This window comes from Macrosteles quadrilineatus, unplaced genomic scaffold (genome assembly GCF_028750875.1).
Source record: "Macrosteles quadrilineatus isolate MER2022 unplaced genomic scaffold, UCM_ALF_1.0 Scaffold_3__2_contigs__length_128488019, whole genome shotgun sequence".
NCBI lineage: Eukaryota > Metazoa > Arthropoda > Insecta > Hemiptera > Cicadellidae > Macrosteles > Macrosteles quadrilineatus.
In genome coordinates this window covers 121,753,737-121,773,004 of record NW_026542596.1, presented here as the reverse complement: position 1 = coordinate 121,773,004, position 19,268 = coordinate 121,753,737, and the positions used below count along the sequence as shown (strand labels likewise).

The 19,268-nt window shown below is 33.2% G+C and overlaps 1 protein-coding gene across 1 annotated transcript in view; it reads right to left on the bottom strand.

The window, feature by feature from the left end:
* The window catches only part of LOC128989513 (translation machinery-associated protein 16 homolog), a 37,152-nt gene extending 18,296 nt beyond the window's left edge, over nucleotides 1–18,856 (bottom strand). Inside the window, exons 1-4 of the mRNA XM_054411410.1 lie at nucleotides 18,772–18,856; nucleotides 5,290–5,372; nucleotides 3,885–4,025; nucleotides 1,029–1,180 (exon numbers count right to left, since the gene is read on the bottom strand). Of these exons, the coding sequence (XP_054267385.1) occupies nucleotides 1,029–1,180; nucleotides 3,885–4,025; nucleotides 5,290–5,372; nucleotides 18,772–18,834 (439 nt within the window). The 5' untranslated portion in view covers nucleotides 18,835–18,856. The remainder of the gene's footprint in view (nucleotides 1–1,028; nucleotides 1,181–3,884; nucleotides 4,026–5,289; nucleotides 5,373–18,771) is intronic.
* Between the last annotated feature and the right edge of the window lie 412 nt (nucleotides 18,857–19,268).

Here is a 19,268-nt window from a genome sequence, read left to right as displayed (position 1 = left end):
AACAGCCCCTAAATAAAATACAAAGATAAACAGTATTTGTTAATTATTATTTCTTTTTTTGCTGACAATATTCCCGTGGCGGAGCACGGGCGGTTAACTAGTTTAATCTTATTTTACACGATTTTTCATTTCAGATTTCAAAAAGCACCATTTAAACATACATCAACCCCGGACGAAGGACGGGTACTCTGCTAGTATACTATAAATAAGTATATAATTTAATTATTTATATTGTAATATCTTTTCAACATAACTGAAATGTATTAGTTTTAATGAAACGTTGAATGTTGGTATTGGAATGAAATTGAATTTTGTATTTCTTCCATTGAAACACTCCAAAAATATTTCAAACTGGAGGAAACTTAAACAAGAGTAGAGAGAGATTGAGATGACTATTTACATTGTTGAGGTACTTGTTCTAAATACGTTTCAGCAGCCTCCTGCATAATCAATTAATACCGATAATTCATCTTGTAAATAAATGTGGAAGAGAAATTGCCAATCTAGAATGTCTCGCTGGTAGCAATGTTAATTAATTAGGTGAGGCAGAAAGAGGACAAAAAACTCAAATTGACAACCATCTTAACTACCTATCAATATTTTTGCCCTGGTATCATTGATGTCTTCTACATTGTTATCGGCAGCCTACATCAATTGTTGGCCTATCGATGCTTATCCCTACCATAGCCTGTGTGATAAATAAAAAAAGTCATACAATATTTTTCAAGTTGAGAAAAATAAATAGTTTTATAAAACATTTAGTAGTTATCAGGGTGAGTGCACCAGCGAATGGCCATTTAGTTTGTGTAAATTATATTAAGCTTTTGGTTTTGCCTAGTCCATCACAAACAGTGGTTTATCTTTTCATATTGTCTTATCAAATTTAGTAACATCAATCTTGACACATTTAGTAACATCAATGTAGGACATGGTCTTTGAGATTCTCTTAACACATTTTTAAAGAATTGTTTCAGTGTTTTCACTAGATGAGGAAAAATTACTTATAAATACTGTATTTCTGTACCCACCTATTCCGGCTGCATTATATTCCTCTTCTTCTTGTTTTTTTGTCAGTTTGATGACATCTTCTCTACTAGCATGTTGCCTGTTATTTTTCCGTTGACCTACAGAATGCTTCAACTGTATTTGTTCCAATTCTTCATCAAATCTTCCCAGGTACCTAAAACGTTATGGTTTGTTAAAAATGTTTTTTTTTAATTGAACGATTAAATTGGAGTACATAAGACTGTTTCAAATAGTAGTTCAAAACATTTTCTGAAAAGTAAACGGCTTACTACCAAATTTAAATTCAACGACTGATTATTGTTGTTTTTATGAAAAGACTAGCTGACCCGGCGAACTTCGTATCGCCTAAGTTATAGACTTCCCCTAAGACAGACCGATGGAAAGAAAGTACCGTTACGTTTAATTTTCAAGATGATCTCGTTCGCATCGCTCAATCACGTCCTAGTTGAAGTTCGTTCGCTACGCTCACTCACCTTTGGTTTGGAGCTCGTTCGCTACGCTCACTCACCTTTAGGTTGGAGCTCGTTCGCTGCGCTCACTTGCCTTCAGGTTAGCTCGTTCGCTACGCTCACTCGACTCCAGGTTGAAGTTCGTTCGCTACGCTCACTCACCTTTTGGTTGCAAATTAGCTGTTGTCATAAATGTAAAAGAAATAATAGTGCTGCACCCTGTTGGTAATCCTTGTAACTTTAATGCTATTGAACATAAAAAAAAACAGAACCAACTTGTTTAATTGAAACAGCTGTTAAGATTCATTAATTCCATTTCTCATAAGGTTAACATGGGAAACTCCAGAGCCACTGGGGCGGAGCCCTTTTAAGAATTTCGAAACGGGAAATAGTTTACGTCCGATTCGCATACCTACAGAATTTACACACCAAATTTCATAACGATCGGTGAAGTCGTTCCGGAGGAGTTTGCAGACAAACACTGTGACACGAGAATTTTATACAGGGTGATTGATATAAGTGTGCCAGCCGTTTTATTCGAAAACTATAAGAGATATCAAAAAAAGTTAAATGGTAAGTGCCTTGGATTTTTTATTAAGCATTAAGCATATTAAGTCAAAAAAATTATTTAGCCGCCATTTTTCCAATATGGCCGCCAATTTTGATTTTTCTTATGGAACACCCTGTATTATATGATGTATTCTGGCAGAAAAAGTAATTTTAAGACGATTTTATTCTTGTGATTTTTTTCTTAAACCTAACCGTTTCAAAGATAATAATGGTTTAAGTTGTGAAATTTTGAATGGGTTTCGAGCAAAACAGCTGGCATGCTTGCTTAGGCCTTTATCGAAACTCTTTCTCATGCAGAAATTTCAAAACTTTAACCATTATTATCTTTAAAACGGTTAGGTTTATGAAAAAAATCACAAGAATAAAATCGTGTTAAAATTACTTTTTCTACCAGAATACATTATAAAATACAGGGTGTTCCGTAAGAAAAATCAAAGTTGGCGGCCATATTGGAAAAATGGCGGCTAAAATAATTTTTTTGACTTGACTATAATTTTTTAAATAAAAAATCCAAGGCACTTACCATTTAACTTTTTTTGATATCTCTTATAGTTTTTGAATAAAACGGCTGGCACACTTATATCAATCACCCTGTATATTAGATTGTATTTGGAAACATTTTGAATGAAATAAAGATAACCTTTTTAAAATCCTGTTTCAAAAATTGAATACTTTGCAATTGGTTCATAAGGATGGTTTTACTTGGTTGTTGTTGATGAATGATGCTAATCTAATGAAACAAAAAGTTGTCTTATCCTAAGTTTTTAACTCATTGGCGATGCAAATTTTTAAATTTCTCTACTAACACAATAATTTTTAGTCCTTTTATGTCTTATTAGTATTTCAAAACAATTTGTCCATTTTCAACAAAAATAAAAGCCATAAAGAAAAATCTGTTTTCTATTGCTCTAAGGCCCGGTTCACACGAACGACAAACCTAGCAGACTAGGCTTGGACTAGGTAAGCACTAGGTAAGCACGACTGGGTAGCGGACCACAGGATCAAATGGAGCCGTTCACACGAGCCTAGGACGCCGACTAGCTAGTTGTGTTCGAGCTTGATGTCCCAAAACCTAGTCGGGCCCCGCTTCCCAGTCCGTCGTGGCAACTACCCAGTCGCCCAGTCGAACTGCGTAGCAGTACATGTAGCCTTATGGGAGCGTTCACACGAGCGATCGGGTAGTCGAGCTGCAGCTCGCATTCTTACCTTTGTTCTCATTGTGCACCAGTGATGGAACCGAGTGGTTTTGATATCTATATTTTCACCTAGTCCGTAGACATGTCGCTCGTGTGAACCGGTGTGATCCTGTGGTCCGCTACCCAGTCGTGCTTACCTAGTGCTTACCTAGTCCAAGCCTAGTCTGCTAGGTATGTCATTCGTGTGAACCGGGTCTAAACCAATGTAAAAAGAAGCGAAACACGTAGTGTGCAATCCTTACTAAACTCACTAAATGCCGTCAACTTCCACCTAAGCCAGTTACAGTTTATTTAAGGTAACCCCTCCACTCCAGCAACGCCACATTAGCAAGCACAAAATGGATTGCGAAATCTAGGGGATTCAAACCCGTGCATGTAGAAAGAACTCTACGCTACACTCGTCAGTGCAACACCTTAGTCAACTGAGCTACCATGCCACTGTCGACTGAATGGGTCGATTGCCAGTATAAGCAATTGTACGTTAGATTTGACATACTAGTTGGGTTCAGCAGTATGACTATCTCTCGGCAAAATGTGGCGACGGGTCTTTGCAATGGGTCAAACATCAAGTTTACTATTACAATTATAACCATTATTAAATACGCGGAAAAACAAAGTTATAATGCAATGAATAACAGCTTACTTTTCGATTAAAGATGCAATCTCACCATGGCTTATTTCTGAGACATCTGCTGGAAGATTGTTTTGAAACCACAAGAACTTTTCACCCGTCACATTTAACTTCATTTGATGTACCATCTTTGATTTCTTTCTTGCTGATTCTCTGTAAATGAATATTTATTATTAATGTTTATGTTATTACATTGTAAGTTAGGAATGAATGTACTTTACATCCATGCTTTTACATCCTTTCAGTCTCATATGGACTTATTATAAACACTAAATACCTAATCCTTTTTTAAAGAAAATATCTAATTCAACTTAGGAAGATTTGTTTAAGGTTTGGTTACACTTGACAGGAAAAGAAACAGACAAACTTTGTTTAGTGTGACAATAAAGGACAAAGCAAGGAAACAACACGGACAGTCTAAGCCTGGATGATCTTTGTTAGCTGCTGTGAGGATAAGCCAGCTGTGCTTGGGCTACACTACATAGAACACAGACAATTAATTGTCAAAGTCTTTGTCTGGATGATCTAAGCAAGTTTCTTGCTCTTTGTTAGCATTGGCATTACATTGTTGTGTTGGTGAGGCATTATGTCCACTCGATACCATGTTTCTATTCCTTTTATTAGTCTTATGAACAGTCCACAAAACGTTTACTGTACTTCTTAGCTATGCACGTAGTTTATAAATCACTTGAAATTGTTTTCCAAGGTCGAATAAAATAAAATCATCTTTAATAAAATTGTACATTAATATATGAACAGAGTTAGTTTGCAGAAATATAAACAAGCACATTATTTTTCTTATTAATTACATAGGATGCTTACATAATGTATAAGTTAAAAACAATCTGTGGTTTAATCATAGTTATTGAAAGATGACCTATTCCTACAATATTTATCTGTTATTTATCTGTGTCTACAATTTTGTGTAATTGATACCTGATGACTACAACGTGTTTTGCTGTCAAATTTTTATTTTTTTTTGCACACATTACCTAAATTATTTAAACCAGAAAGAACATTATATATCTAACACATTTTCACCAAGGAATACAACCTTTTCCAGTTTGATATACAATCATGCAATGCAGTTAGGTAATGCAGGTATGCTTACTAAGTCTCCTATGAGTAGGGACTCATAGCAGCAATGGTGTGGGTTCAGATTCAGGTGCCCACGACTAATTTTCACCAGTACTGTACAGTTCAACTCTCATAGTGTATCGGCTCAATCTTTGCTGAGTAGGCCTATGTTCCATGTGTAGACCCGAGGCTTGTGTGGACAGAAAAAACATAGAGGCCACCAACCTCCTTTTAATACAAAAAATAGTTTTGTTCTTTCTGGTTCAGTGTGAAACTCCCCAAATGCCATTTGCAAGGTTTATAAGGAGCTTATTAGAAATAATCTAACAATCCAACTTACTTTTTTGCTTGTTTAGTCAGCTGACGAACTTTCCTTGAGTTGGGATGTGATAGATTTGCAACGGAGACACTTTTGACTTTACCCTGAAATTAATGCAATCATGATAACCTTGTCACAGCAATAAAATAGGCTACGATTAAAAATTGCAGTGAACATAGATAAATAAAATTTGTTTTGGAATTTTGGTATAACATTTTTCTTTTGTCTATCACGCCCTGTTTCGATTAGAGTTTGAAAAAACAGATTTAAATATTTTGTTGTGTAAACGTAACTCGAAAAAAGTTACCACATGTATCAAACTTCACGAGAAAACAACATTTCTGCAAACAATGAAAGTTATATGTTGACACTGGTGTATAAACACTATTGAAGAAGTTATTTAGTTGAATATGATTTGTCAACATCTTAAAACCTTAATACTTTTCAATGAAATTGTGACCATAGGCTACAAAGTAGACATTTTAAGCCAATTATGAGTGGAGATGAGTGTAGTAAAGTGTAAGTGTGGGTGAGGTTCATAATGTCCAAATTTCACAAACTCCAACGTCTAAAATATTAAATAAACAGTGCGTTTCATAACCTCCAAACTTCATAAACTCCAAAACTATAACTTTCAAATAAGCACAGTTTCACAATGTCCAAATTTCACAAACTCCAACGATAATATATTAAATAAACAGTGCGTTTCATAACCTCCAAATTTCATAAACTCCAAAACTATGATTTTCAAATAATCACCGATTCACAATGTCCAAATTTCACAAACTCCAACTTTTAAATATCAAATAAACAGAGCGGTTCATAACCTCCAAGTTTCATAAGCTCCAACGGTACAGTCTCTGCCATAAGTCAATCGAATTGGCGGGATACCGAGGCGGACGGGCCGAATGAACCTCTCTGTTTTACACAAACATACATTCACTCAACCTGCTCTGCTACACTTCTTTGTTAACATACAAATTTCAAATTGATATATTATTTTTCTGGAAAAACCAGTGCTCATTACTATGTAGCTAGTTTTTACCTTAACATAATTTTTATAATTTATTTAGGCAAATTAAAACAGATGATTGTTTTTTAACACCATAAAAAACATGAAAAATGTAGTAAGCGAGGAACTTTTTTATTTTTTGGTCAGGAAAAAAATTCCTGCGGCAAAGTTTTAGATCAAAGTATGAATTTTATTTTTTATTTGAAGCTTTTTTTGATACGGAGCCTGCTTGTATAATTTTTAAGCGATTAAAAATAGGCATAAAATCGCTTGGCGCGGCATTGGCGCTAGGAGTTTGGCCGGCTCAGCATCAGTTTACGGGATATAGAAACTGAGTTTCTAGCATTTAATTATCATTATATTACATCAAATATGTCATTACATTACGAAGAATGGTAACTTAATTTACAGGCGTATGTTTGTGCATTTTAATGCTTACCGGTAGTCTATAGTTAACAAAATTCTTTGATATAAATGCTTCCCCGATTGTAATTTCGGATATTGTCTTCGTGAAATGTGAAAAGGCATATAAAGATGTGGAGATAATTTAAGTTCTTAGTAAAACCCACTGAATTAGCGACCTGGCCCAGTTATTATTTCTACTTTTATTCTCCTTTCGTTAAGGTAAACTAAATTAGTGTAAATGCATCCCTTTGACTAAACTTTACCCTAGATTTGGTTCTGGTCAAGGTCAAAATAATATAAACAAAAATAGAAACTACTCTTATTCTAAGTTTATGTGGTGGAATTCCTGCTAAAAGTGCGATTGACTTTACATTCTATCGAAATAGGCCTATTTAAAACGTTCAGAGGGTTCATAGTTGAGACCATGGTTGAGGTCTAACATTTTTGCCACTGCAGTGCATGGTTTAGGGTTTGATTACCCATCTGTCGAAACCAATCACGAAATTACGTTTCTCCAGCATTGACATGCATATAAAGAAAAGGAAACTACCTCAAAATATTATTGTTATAGGTTTTGCCCTGTACTTTATTCATACTATGCATGCTAGGCTATATGATTTTAACCCCTTTTCCTTTCAGAAACAGAATGTACCTAGTTAAAAACCTTCTCCAAACAAAATTAATAAATATCGCTCACTGGAACTTGTCATAGTAATTGCTTTAGTGAAAAAATATATTGTCTCTACGAACTTTTTTAGTTTAATTCTCAGGTTAGTTCCAGAGTAGCCGTTGAGGTCATTCCACTTTAAACAAAATATTGATTAAACACTAAAGTAAGCGTCAAATGTTTACAGAAACGTTTAGAATATATCATCTCATTATAATGTTTTTGAAATAATTTATTTTTGTAAAAAAATACAACCGACTTTAAACGCTCTAAAAAGAATGAAATAATTTCAATAAAGTAAACTTTTGTATTAGGCAAGCTCACGTATTAAAAGTCGGCGCGGCTCTATGATGATTTTTGATACAAAATTGAAAGAGGGTGTCCATATTGCAGGTGACTATCTATAACTAAAGTTGTTAATCTGCATGTCTTTTTCATAGCTATGCGTTAAGTGTTATTTTATTACCGTAATCAGAGATCGGCATTATAGTGGTATTAACGAGCATCTTTAAAAAGATTATAACACATTTAAATGTTTCTAACATGGAAAAGTAACGTTTTAATACCAAACTAGCTTCTTTTCCCTATCATTATATAAAATTAAATTATTTTCCTATTCATATAGAACATTTTTGTGTGTTATTTTCATAATGCATTTATTCTGAAGTAAACATAAAATACAAGACAATATTTCCTTTAATATATAAACAAAACAGTTCAGTATGTTTTTTATATATTTATGTTATCCAGCTAAATTTATTGATTTTCAAAATACACACACAATATTTAATTTCAATCATATTTGCAGTTTGAGCTGCGCCGACTTCAAATACGTGAGCTTTCCTAATACAAAAGTTTACTTTATTGAAATTATTTCATTCTTTTTAGAGCGTTTAAAGTTGGTTGTATTTTTTTACAAAAATAAATTATTTCATGATTTTTAGTGACTGTATAATTTTGTATATATTAATTACTTGAGGTTTTTTGATAAGCAAAACTGTTTGAAACAATCAAAAGTTCAACAGAACAATCATTATTTTAAAACTGTTTTAGTCACCTGTTCAGGTTACATAATCAATGGGTATGAAAATAAACATTTTTAGATATTCCTTAAGAAAGAAAGAGTTGTCCATTACATTAGGCCTAATGAAAAACTAATTGTCTTTTCTTGATACATTGAAATGTCAGACATCATCGTTTCCTGCAATCGGTGTACTTCTACATTATAAAAAGAAATACAGTAACATCTCAAGCCTTTTGGAACAATATGAAAGTTATTCCTCAGCTACCAGCACTAAAAAATCTATAGTACCTTTGGAAAATATTATATGAAAGATTGGTTCAGCTAAAAGTGGTGTAAGTCATGTAGGGGGTTTTGTTTGCTCAAGATATAGCCTAGTATAAATTGCAAATCATCTTCCTCTAGCACTTTCCGAAGCAGGAATAATAGTATTGATATGATATAGTAACTGGGTAGAGAATATCAATAAACATTCCACATCTGCAAATGCATGTTTAGTAATTAAAATATTTAACACTTTTAAGACGATTGACGATTATGCACTGTCACACTTCTTAGGTCGTGTAAGGAATAATTGCATTTAATTTAGATTTAACAGAATAGTTAAAGATTGCAGATAATTAGAATTTTACATTTCTGCTGCCATTATTATGTAGCTTAGATAGGTGCCTGCCACAAACCGCCATGGAATTAGTAGCGCTAGAATATTTATATTTGTAAAAAGAAAAAGAAAAAAAATGTAAATTTTGTTTGTTACATTTTTGTGAATCAATTGGACCTCGCCGACAAGTTTTGCAAACTTGGCGAGGCCAGATTTTGTATTATCACAAATAAATAAATTTGAATTTGAATTTTTTGAATTTGAATTTTGAATTTATATTTAGACCTGTTTTACAAATGCTTTGGTTTTCACAATACACCTTTATTTGTCAATATCATACAGCTATTCACTGAAACATATATGTTTTTTTTAAGTCAGAATATTCAATACTAAAAACAGAATTACTGTACACAAATCAGATCAAATGTTAAAATACATTTTTTATAATGTTTTTTTTTTAACCCAGTGACAAGACCTGTATTATACAGTAATTATTTACCTATTTTGCCTGAAGGTCATGTAGTTAGAATTAACACTCGATGCGCATTTCGCCGCTCAGTGCGGCATCTTCATAGAGTATCTTCTTAAACACTACTGTTACTATGTACATATTTACACTATATTTTCGAATCACTTAAGCGGTCACACACTGTCATAACACTGTCACTGTCAACCACTCAGATCCAGTACAAGTCCATCACGTCAACAGTGCGGAACGAAATGTACCCCGCCGCTCGTGTCGCCGCCGGGCAAACGCGACCGCGAATGTGACCGCTTAAGTGATTCGAAAATATAGTGTAAATATGTACATAGTAACAGTAGTGTTTAAGAAGATACTCTATGAAGATGCCACACTGAGCGGCGAAATGCGCATCGAGTGTTAATTCTAACTACAAGACCTTCAGGCAAAATAGGTAAATAATTACATTTTTTATAGTAACCAAAACAAAATGCATGGCAAGAAATAGTTTATTGATCAATATGAAGCAACTGTTTCATGAAGAATTGTCTCTAGCTTCATTTAAATAGTTTTAACTAACAGCTGTAGGAATGTTATCATTATTTATTGCCTTCTCTGCACAAATGTAAACAATCTGCACAAATGTAAACAAAATGAATGTTGAATATTTAAGGTTTTCAGAATTTTTCATCAAAACAAATACTATACTTAAACATAATATATAAGGTACCTAATAGAAATTCTCCTGGATATTTTGGTGGTGGAACCACACTGATCGGTAAAAGAATCACAGAGAAATTTGTGAACATACATAGAAAAAAAAAAAACATCGCCACAAACAAATTGAGAACCTCCTCCTTTTGTTGGTAGTGGGGAAGTCGGTTAATAAAAACAAAGCAGGAGTTTTCCATTTAATATTGAATCCATAATTAATTAGTGAAAGTGGTTATTGATTGTTAAACATTCCTTCAACACAATAATACGCTTGAAATATGAAGACATGTAAACAAAGTAAAATAGTTTTGTAGACTTCGTAAACATATGTTTTAAAATGAAAATACCCCCGCCGCAGCAAACCTGCAGTTGCGTTACATACATTACATACACTCCAGCCAGCTGTCTTATTCTATTGCCTAGCTGTTTGCCCGTTCTACGTACGGGAATCTTATAGTAAGTTAAAACCTTATATTCAGAACAGGAGTTGCATATTTAGTGTGCATTTTTCGAGATATGATGGAAAAACTATAATTGTTTACGATTACATATAAACCTTCTCAAATACAATATCTGACAGTTTTTAAAGCCAAAACAAATGCTTCGTAACTAAATGTCACCCGATCGTGTTAGTCCATATTTTATATCTAACGATGAAAGGAATTGCTTTACAGTATAGATCTATGAGGCATAGCGCTAAGGTAGGCCTGTAATTGAAAGTTACTTTTCACACTGGTTAAAAGTAGTTAAACACTACCTCAACCTCACTACTGCACACTTTATTCGGGTTGAAATTTTTATTAACAATGGTGCTCTTGTCTTTTCCACGAAAAATAAGGACATTAATGCGTTACCAATAGACATACACACACAAATACAGAATTGAGTCCACACAACATTTTGGAGTCGAGACAGAAAACGCTAAAAATTATACAGTAAGGCATAAATTAAATTTAATGAGCAATAAGGTGCAGTGTTTATAAATAAATAGTGAAAATAGTGATGTGTTTGTAAGTTATGTAAAAATGATTCTTACTGCTACCACCGGTTCTAAAAAAAGGAAAGGAAAAGTAGTAGTATCAAAAACCAACGTTTACATTTGAGAAAAGAACTGTAAGTAGTACTTACGACTAATTCAAACTGTACCTATTATAGGTGTTAATCTGTTGGCAAATATATAAATAAATAAATACACAGGCCACAAAACATGTAACATGTAACGTTAACAACGTAAAGCTTTGAAAACTCACTATGGTTTGCTAAAAAAAACTTTCACTTGATGTGGTGCAGTACCGAAGTTATTAATCTCCTTTGGTTTTAAATTTGTTTTTAGTTTTCGAAAATCAAAGTTATTTCCCATTAATAACATTATTTGTAAGCAGCTTTTAATGTTAACACATAAATGACAGTTTGAAGAAACCACCTTCATCCAAACAAAGGTTTCTTATTTAAAAGATTACGTAATCTCTAAACAATAATCGGTACATATATCCAGCAAACATTCGGAGGAAATGTGACAAAAAACGCACAAATCTGGGGTTTTGTACGTTTTTAGTTTTATTTCCTAAGTAGGAAAAGTACCGATATCGTTGTCGAAATGTAAGTAAGTAGAAACCAAAAGTGACACATTGGAAAAGCGAGTTTAGCTACATCTGTTAAGTTAAACCTCTGTTACGGTACGATCACAGCGAAATCAGAAAGATCTTCCAAGATCGCAGCAACATCCACGATCACCCACTGCAGTTGTAATTTTTTACATTGCACTTTACACAACTGTCCTTGAAGCCCTGTAAATGAGGGGAAACCTTTGTAAGCTACGGTATTGGTGACGATGATAAAAAAAATAAGTTTCCTTGCACTAATACAACACTGATTCACGGTATTTTCCCCGGTTATCAAAACTCAAGAACAATCGTTGCACTTGCGATTAATTAAAGCGGTTAAAAAAAGGCACAACGTTTTTAATCTCACTTGGTTTGGATGTGCTGACAAAACTTGATCGGAAATGGTTGTGGTATTTGTAAACAACTTTGAATGTAAACATATCAGTGGCAGCTAGAAGTGAGAACTAATCCAAACAGCTGATCAATATTTCATAAAATGTAATAGTAAACATTGGGAGAAAATTTGACAAAAATCGAACAAAATTGGGGTTTTGGTGGTTTGTTATTTTGTTTTCAAAGAAGCGAGGCCATGTTTTTATAGCCAAAGACACTCTCACCAATCCAGTAAATACAGAAAAAATATTAGAACCTTTATCGGTACTCTAGTTTTCTAGGAGTAGGCCGCGTAAAATGACATTTTGACGTTACAGACGGAGTCACAGAATGGACAGACAGACATACAGACAGAAATTGAGATAAGACTAGTTTCGGCTTTCTTAGGCTATGAAAAAACCCTTAGGCTATTAAAAATAACCAAAAACTGCATGATTCTAAGCAATGTACAGACAAAACTGTAATTTTATTTATATAGATGTTCAATAGCATAAAAGTTACAAGGATTACCAACAGGGTGCAGCACTATTATTTTTTTTTTATTTATGACAACAGCTAATTTTCAACCAAAAGGTGAGTGAGCGTAGCGAACGAACTTCAACCTGGAGGCGAGTTAACGTAGCGAACGAGCTAACCTGAAGGCAAGTGAGCGCAGCGAACCAGCTCCAACTTAAAGGCGAGTGAGCGTAGCGAACGAACTTCAACCAGGACGTGAATGAGCCATGCGAATACTTATGAAGTTAAACGGGGCAAAGCTCGCGGGTACAGCTAGTATATACATATATAACAATTTTAACGAATGGTGTTTTTGGCCTCTGGGGACATCAAAATCAAAAAGTAAATCGGTCCCGGGCCTAGGTCTTACCATGCCACCTACGGTAATAGCTACTGTACTTCCTTATAGGGAAATTTGCTAAATAGAAACTAAAAACTATAAAAGGTACCTATCTAATAACTTGTTGAATTATTTACATTGAACACTATTTTTAAATAGAATATGCAATGATCGTTACAACAACAACAACAACAACAACTTCATACCTTAATATTTTATACGACAGTCAAAGACTCCACTGTTTGTGATTACGCATTTTTTTTTTTTGTAAATAAAAGGTATACAATGCTTAGCTCTCCACTGAAAAGGCAAATCCAAATATAAATTATCACCTTGTCAAAACTTTAACATTATTGAACTAGCCACATTAAGTTGCAAAGAGAAACGAGACTGCTGTCGAGTAAAAAAGTGTAAATACTCGAGTATGAACTTTTATTGAAACGTGACCAGTATACCTACAATATGATGAATAAGTTAAATCCTATTTATAAAAATGTATTTCTGCGTGTATGTATGTTAGCTTCTACCTTTTTATGTAGTTTAAACTCATCCTTTTAGTGGGTAGAATAAATAAAGTACAAGGTTTTCGGCACTTTTCTAACAAAGGGCTATTTTTACACATAACAAAAAAAAAACTACTTATGTAATCATCATGAAATTTTAACAGCTAATAGAAAATATACTTATAAAACATATTTATATGTTTTAAAATTTTTCATCGGTAAAAAACATCTCTTACGATATTTGTAATGGCTTTTTAATTGAGATACGGAACAGTTAAGAAACTCAGCTGAAAGCTTGAATTAAAGCTATTAAAAATATAAAAATGTAAATTTGATTTGCACATTATGTGCTAACACATATTTGAGTCACACAGCTGAGTGTTCTTCAATCATTAAAATGCACGTATAATCAGTACAGTCCACTCTTGGTAATTCAAACACTTGATAATTCAAAACTTTCGATAATTCAAAATGAAGGCTCAGTCCCTAGAGAATCTCTCAATATTTCAAAATTTTACCATGCATTTTGATACACTCGGTATTTCAAAGTCCAAATAGAGGGCAGGTCAATTTGTAACACGCAGTAATTCGAAGTTTCGTCGAAAAAACACTCTATAATTCGAAGTAACTCAGTAATTCGAAGTTTCGTCGGTTAACACTCTTTAATTCGAAGTCATGCTGTAATTCGAAGTTTCGTCGAAAAAACACTCTATAAATCAAAGTCACGCAGTAATTCGAAGTTTAGTCGGCAAAACACTCTATAATTCGAAGTGATCTCTTCCTGTTATAACAGGAAACTATACAGTACAGTACATCCTGTTCCCATGGTAGGCTAGTGTTGGACGTTTTGATGTTTTTTTAGTTAGAGCAGTAGTCTGAGTTAGTTCGCTGACTTGTTTTTCTAAGTTGGTCTAAGTTACTTACACAAACGTAGTTGTCGACAGCTGATAGTTCAGCTATTGGCGAAATATATAGCGCTAAATAACAGATTTTTTTACAACTACAGTAATTGAAAAATAAGCGTTGATTGTTTAAAAGTGTACTAAAATACAGTATGATGTTTTATTGTAACGTGCTGTACCTTTGTATGTATTAAACAAACAAACTCTCTGTAATTCAAATGGTTTATTTTTCTCCCGATAAATCGAACTCTTGATAATTCAAAACTCTTGATAATTCAAATTGATATGCTTGGCCCACCAATTTTGAATTATCAAGAGTCTACTGTAGTTGAGCGCTGGCGAACGGTGCCTGCTATCTGACTGTGGCAACCACTGTAGAGACTTCTGGCTCAGACTGTACCGTTGGAGGTTATGAAATTTGGACATTATGAACCGCACTGTTTATTTGGTATCTTAACGTTGGAGTTTGTGAAATTTGGACATTGTGAAACAGTGATTATTTGAATGTTATAGATTTGGAGCTTATGAAATTTGGAGGTTATGAACCGCTCTGTTTATTTAATATTTAAACGTTGGAGTTTGTGAAACTTGGACATTGTGAAACAGTGATTATTTGAATGTTATAGATTTGGAGCTTATGAAATTTGGAGGTTATGAACCGCTCTGTTCATTTAATATTTTAAGCGTTGGAGTTTGTGAAATTTGGAGTTTATGAATCGCTCCCGTAAGTGTATGTTAGTGTAGTGGTAATGAGAGTAGTTTTAGTGGCGCGATCTTGCAGTCTTGTTAGTGACTAAGGTCGACATATTCCTTAGACACAGCTATTAATTTAGCCCATACAGCTAATGGCAACAAAGGACCTACGGTACAGTTTATAGTGGAATCCGAACCACATTTTGCCTTGGTAAAATCAAACAGTGGTTAAACTAGCTAAAAAATGTTCTATTAACTCCTTCACATACTTGTTTAAAAGAGGTTTTAAGGTCAATCCATATCAAGTGATCCAGAAATAAAATAATTGGTTGCTTGACCATTTTTAAAATAAATAATAATTTTATCCTAGATACCTCTATCAATTCTGGGTTCAACTTGCACAACTCGGTAACCATGAACACTAGAGTGATGAAACAAAAAGCATTTTAATCTGGAAGAAACAGCCTAAATATTATGTTCTGTACATATTTATTGAAATGTGTATCAAAAACAGTTTTAAACCCATCTCAACATTTCATAAGAAAACGGAAAAATTTCAACTTTTGAAGGCGTATTACCATTGGAACGAATAAAATCTTAGACTTGATTTTTTTTGTGTGTGTAGCAACTCAGTAGAACTGTTTGTATTTCAAATATCAACCATGAGACCTAATTCCTTTAAAAGTTATCATTTTTCAAAAACTGAAATTTTTTGAAAAATTCAAATTTTGAGTCTCAATATCTTTTTTGGGACAAAGTTTAAAAATCTGAAATTTTTACCAAAAACCCCTCTTATGGTTGTTATACTGCTGTATGAATTTCATCTTTGAGATTTACTTTTAAGCTAAGTTACAGTATCATGAAAATCGCAAAAACCCCATAAGCTCGGCCAACGCGGCTAGTATTGTAGGTAGCTTAAAAATTAATTTATAGGTGTTTGTAGGTAATTAATTATTTTATTTAATGTAAACTTATCTTAATGTACATTTCAAAAATCCAAAACAGATTTTTAACTTTGTACCCAAAGTACAAATTAGGCCTATATGTGCTACGGTACTAAAAATAAATAAAATCCTGCTAAATTTTAAGTTTTATTCATCATTTAACTTAAATAAAACTTAGTTAATTCTATTTATATTGAGGTCTTAAAATTTATTTTCCATTTAGATTTAATGTACCGTAACCTATATAACACAAATCAATACTAAAGTGTTTATTGTGGTATTTTGAAAAAAATAAAATCACTCATATCCTGTGGGAACTGTTACAGTCTCCAGTACCTACAGGAAGTCGTAAATGAGTCACAAAACACAGTTTTACTTAACAAAATAATTCATTTTTATAACAGATGAAGAAATCACTCAACACCACAACAACAAACTCCTGGACCGATTTGAGAACTGTTTAAAGATTACTGGAACAAAAAGCTTCCATTGTTTTATTCCTGTACCGGACAGTAGTAATGTTAGGTGCTTCGTAACCTCACTAGCAACTGAAAGCTGTAAAAATTACACTTCATACCAAAGACTCTATTGCATTTGTGTATGACAGTGGTGGGTGGCAGAGGTGATTGACATCAGTTATCAAAATAAAGATCCAGCAGGACCAACAACCAACCGCCTTTAAAACAAATTAGAAAGACCAAGCTTGGGTGCCTATGAACAAAGTTTTGAGAAAATTAAATCTCTTTTAACTGACAAAAACCACTGGAAGGACAAACCCAAACTGAATGAAGAAACATCCAAACTTCCTAATTAGCATGATCAAAGTAGAACAAAAAACACTAACAAGTAAAAAAAGTTGTATACTTTAAGAACTTGTCTTTCAAACAGCTTTTGTATGTGAAATTTCTAATATTCTTTATTAAAATGAAAGTGGTTCAATAAATTAATAAATGAGTTCAAAATATTTAGGCCTATTGAAAAAAAAGGTGTAAACCTGAATGAATCTGATAAAAAGTTTTTTTTTAATTTCACATAAGACAAGAAATTTGCAAGAAAAGGCTATACATTACTTTAAAGTAAGTTAGGTAAGTTTACATTAAATAAAATAATTACCTACACCTATAAATTAATTTTTAAGCTACCTACAATACTAGCCGCGTTGGCCGAGCTTATGGGGTTTTTGCGATTTTCATGATGCTGTAACTTAGCTTAAAAGTAAATCTCAAAGATGAAATTCATACAGCAGTATAACAACCATAAGAGGGGTTTTTGGTAAAAATTTCAGATTTTTAAACTTTGTCTCAACAAAGATATTGAGACTCAAAATTTGAATTTTTCAAAAAATTTCAGTTTTTGAAAAATGATAACTTTTAAAGGAATTAAGTCTCATGGTTGATATTTGAAATACAAACAGTTCTACTGAGTTGCTACACACACAAAAAAAATCAAGTCTGAGATTTTATTCGTTCCAATGGTAATACGCCTTCAAAAGTTGAAATTTTTCCGTTTTCTTATGAAATGTTGAGATGGGTTTAAAACTGTTTTTGATACACATTTCAATAAATATGTACAGAACATAATATTTAGGCTGTTTCTTCCAGATTAAAATGCTTTTTGTTTCATCACTCTAGTGTTCATGGTTACCGAGTTGTGCAAGTTAACGCAAACCCTTACATGAGCAAAAATTTGCGTGTTCCGCAAAACAAAAATGGCCGCCATAGGAGTAACAAAATAGATAAAAAAAATTTAAAATCACTTTTGAACCCAGAATTGATAAAGGTATCTAGTATAAAAATATTATTTATTTTAAAAATGGTCAAGCAACCCCTGTTGGATCACTTGATATGGATAGACCCTTTATTTCCTCTAAGTTAATAGGCTATTTACTAAGTTCTTTTTTTTTTTTTAATAGATCTAATTTGGTACAGAGTTTAGTAGCCTATGTGGAATCTGAAAATGTGTTCTTTACGTACAAACCAAAGTTCACAAGTCAAGGTTAATTATTGGTTCCGAGAGTGCCAGTTAATTTGTTCCTACATTAGGCCCCATTCGCCTATTGGGTCTGATGATGATTGGAGTCTCCAATCAAAATTGATCACCACTTACCATCTTAAGTATACCGTCTTGTGAGTAAACAGTATAAGTGTAAATATATTATTATACATTTTTATTTTTTGTGCTTTCAGGTAACAAAAATTACTTCAGTTGGGGGAAAATACTTTGAGAGGAGAAGTTATGAGGATAGCAAACATCTGACATATAGGCTACACATATCTGACATAGCCTATCATATAATGTTCCTACCATCCAATATGCTTAACATAAACAAAAGTGAGGGTCATTGATTGTCCTTGATATCAAATCAAATTAAATATCAAAAAATCTTTATTTTATAATCATAGGAATGGTGTCAATACTATAACTAAGACTAAACCTATAAAATAAAACATTAGGTCTACCGGGACTAATATTCTTCTAATGTAGCTACAGTAAAAAGGCAAATTTGGTAAAAATATTCTCTTTCTTTATGTAGCCTAATGCAGTCTGTTGTAGACAGTTAGATAGGCCTATATAATAAATAAGTCAATAATACAGGCCAAAATCCCAAATAAACTCATAATTGAACAAATTTATCCAATAATTAAAAAGGCCAAGCTAGAGACCTAAACAATTACAGACCCATTTATAATCTGCCGATCATCACCAAACTCCTAGAGAGAGTAATGTACCGGTATAACCAATCACGCACCTCGGCTCCAAAAACCTCCTCTCCATAACTTATGCAACACGGCTTCAGGAAGACCCTTAACATCACTACCGCAATCTCAAAATTAGTCACTCACATCACCGATATCTGGGAACATCCTCAGAACAAAATTAATCAGTGTAAATAAATATCCAAGGCGAAACCTTGGAATGGGTCAAAATTTATCTAAAAAAGGCAGACGGCAATATGTATAAATTGAAAGCCAACGCCAAAACACAATTTTACCACCAGATCATATCAAGTTGAATTCCCCAGGGATCTATGTTGGCCCCCCTCCTCTTCATTTAATAGGCCTACATAGCTTTCCCTCCAATCTCAACAATAACCTAAAATGCAATACTTTGCCAATGATACCACCATTGTTGTTCCAACAAATCGTAAAGCAGACAATGTTAACTTAACCAAATAACAATGGATAGAAAACAACCTGTGAAAATTATGAACCTCATAATTAAGAATAAAACAGTGCATATTAATTT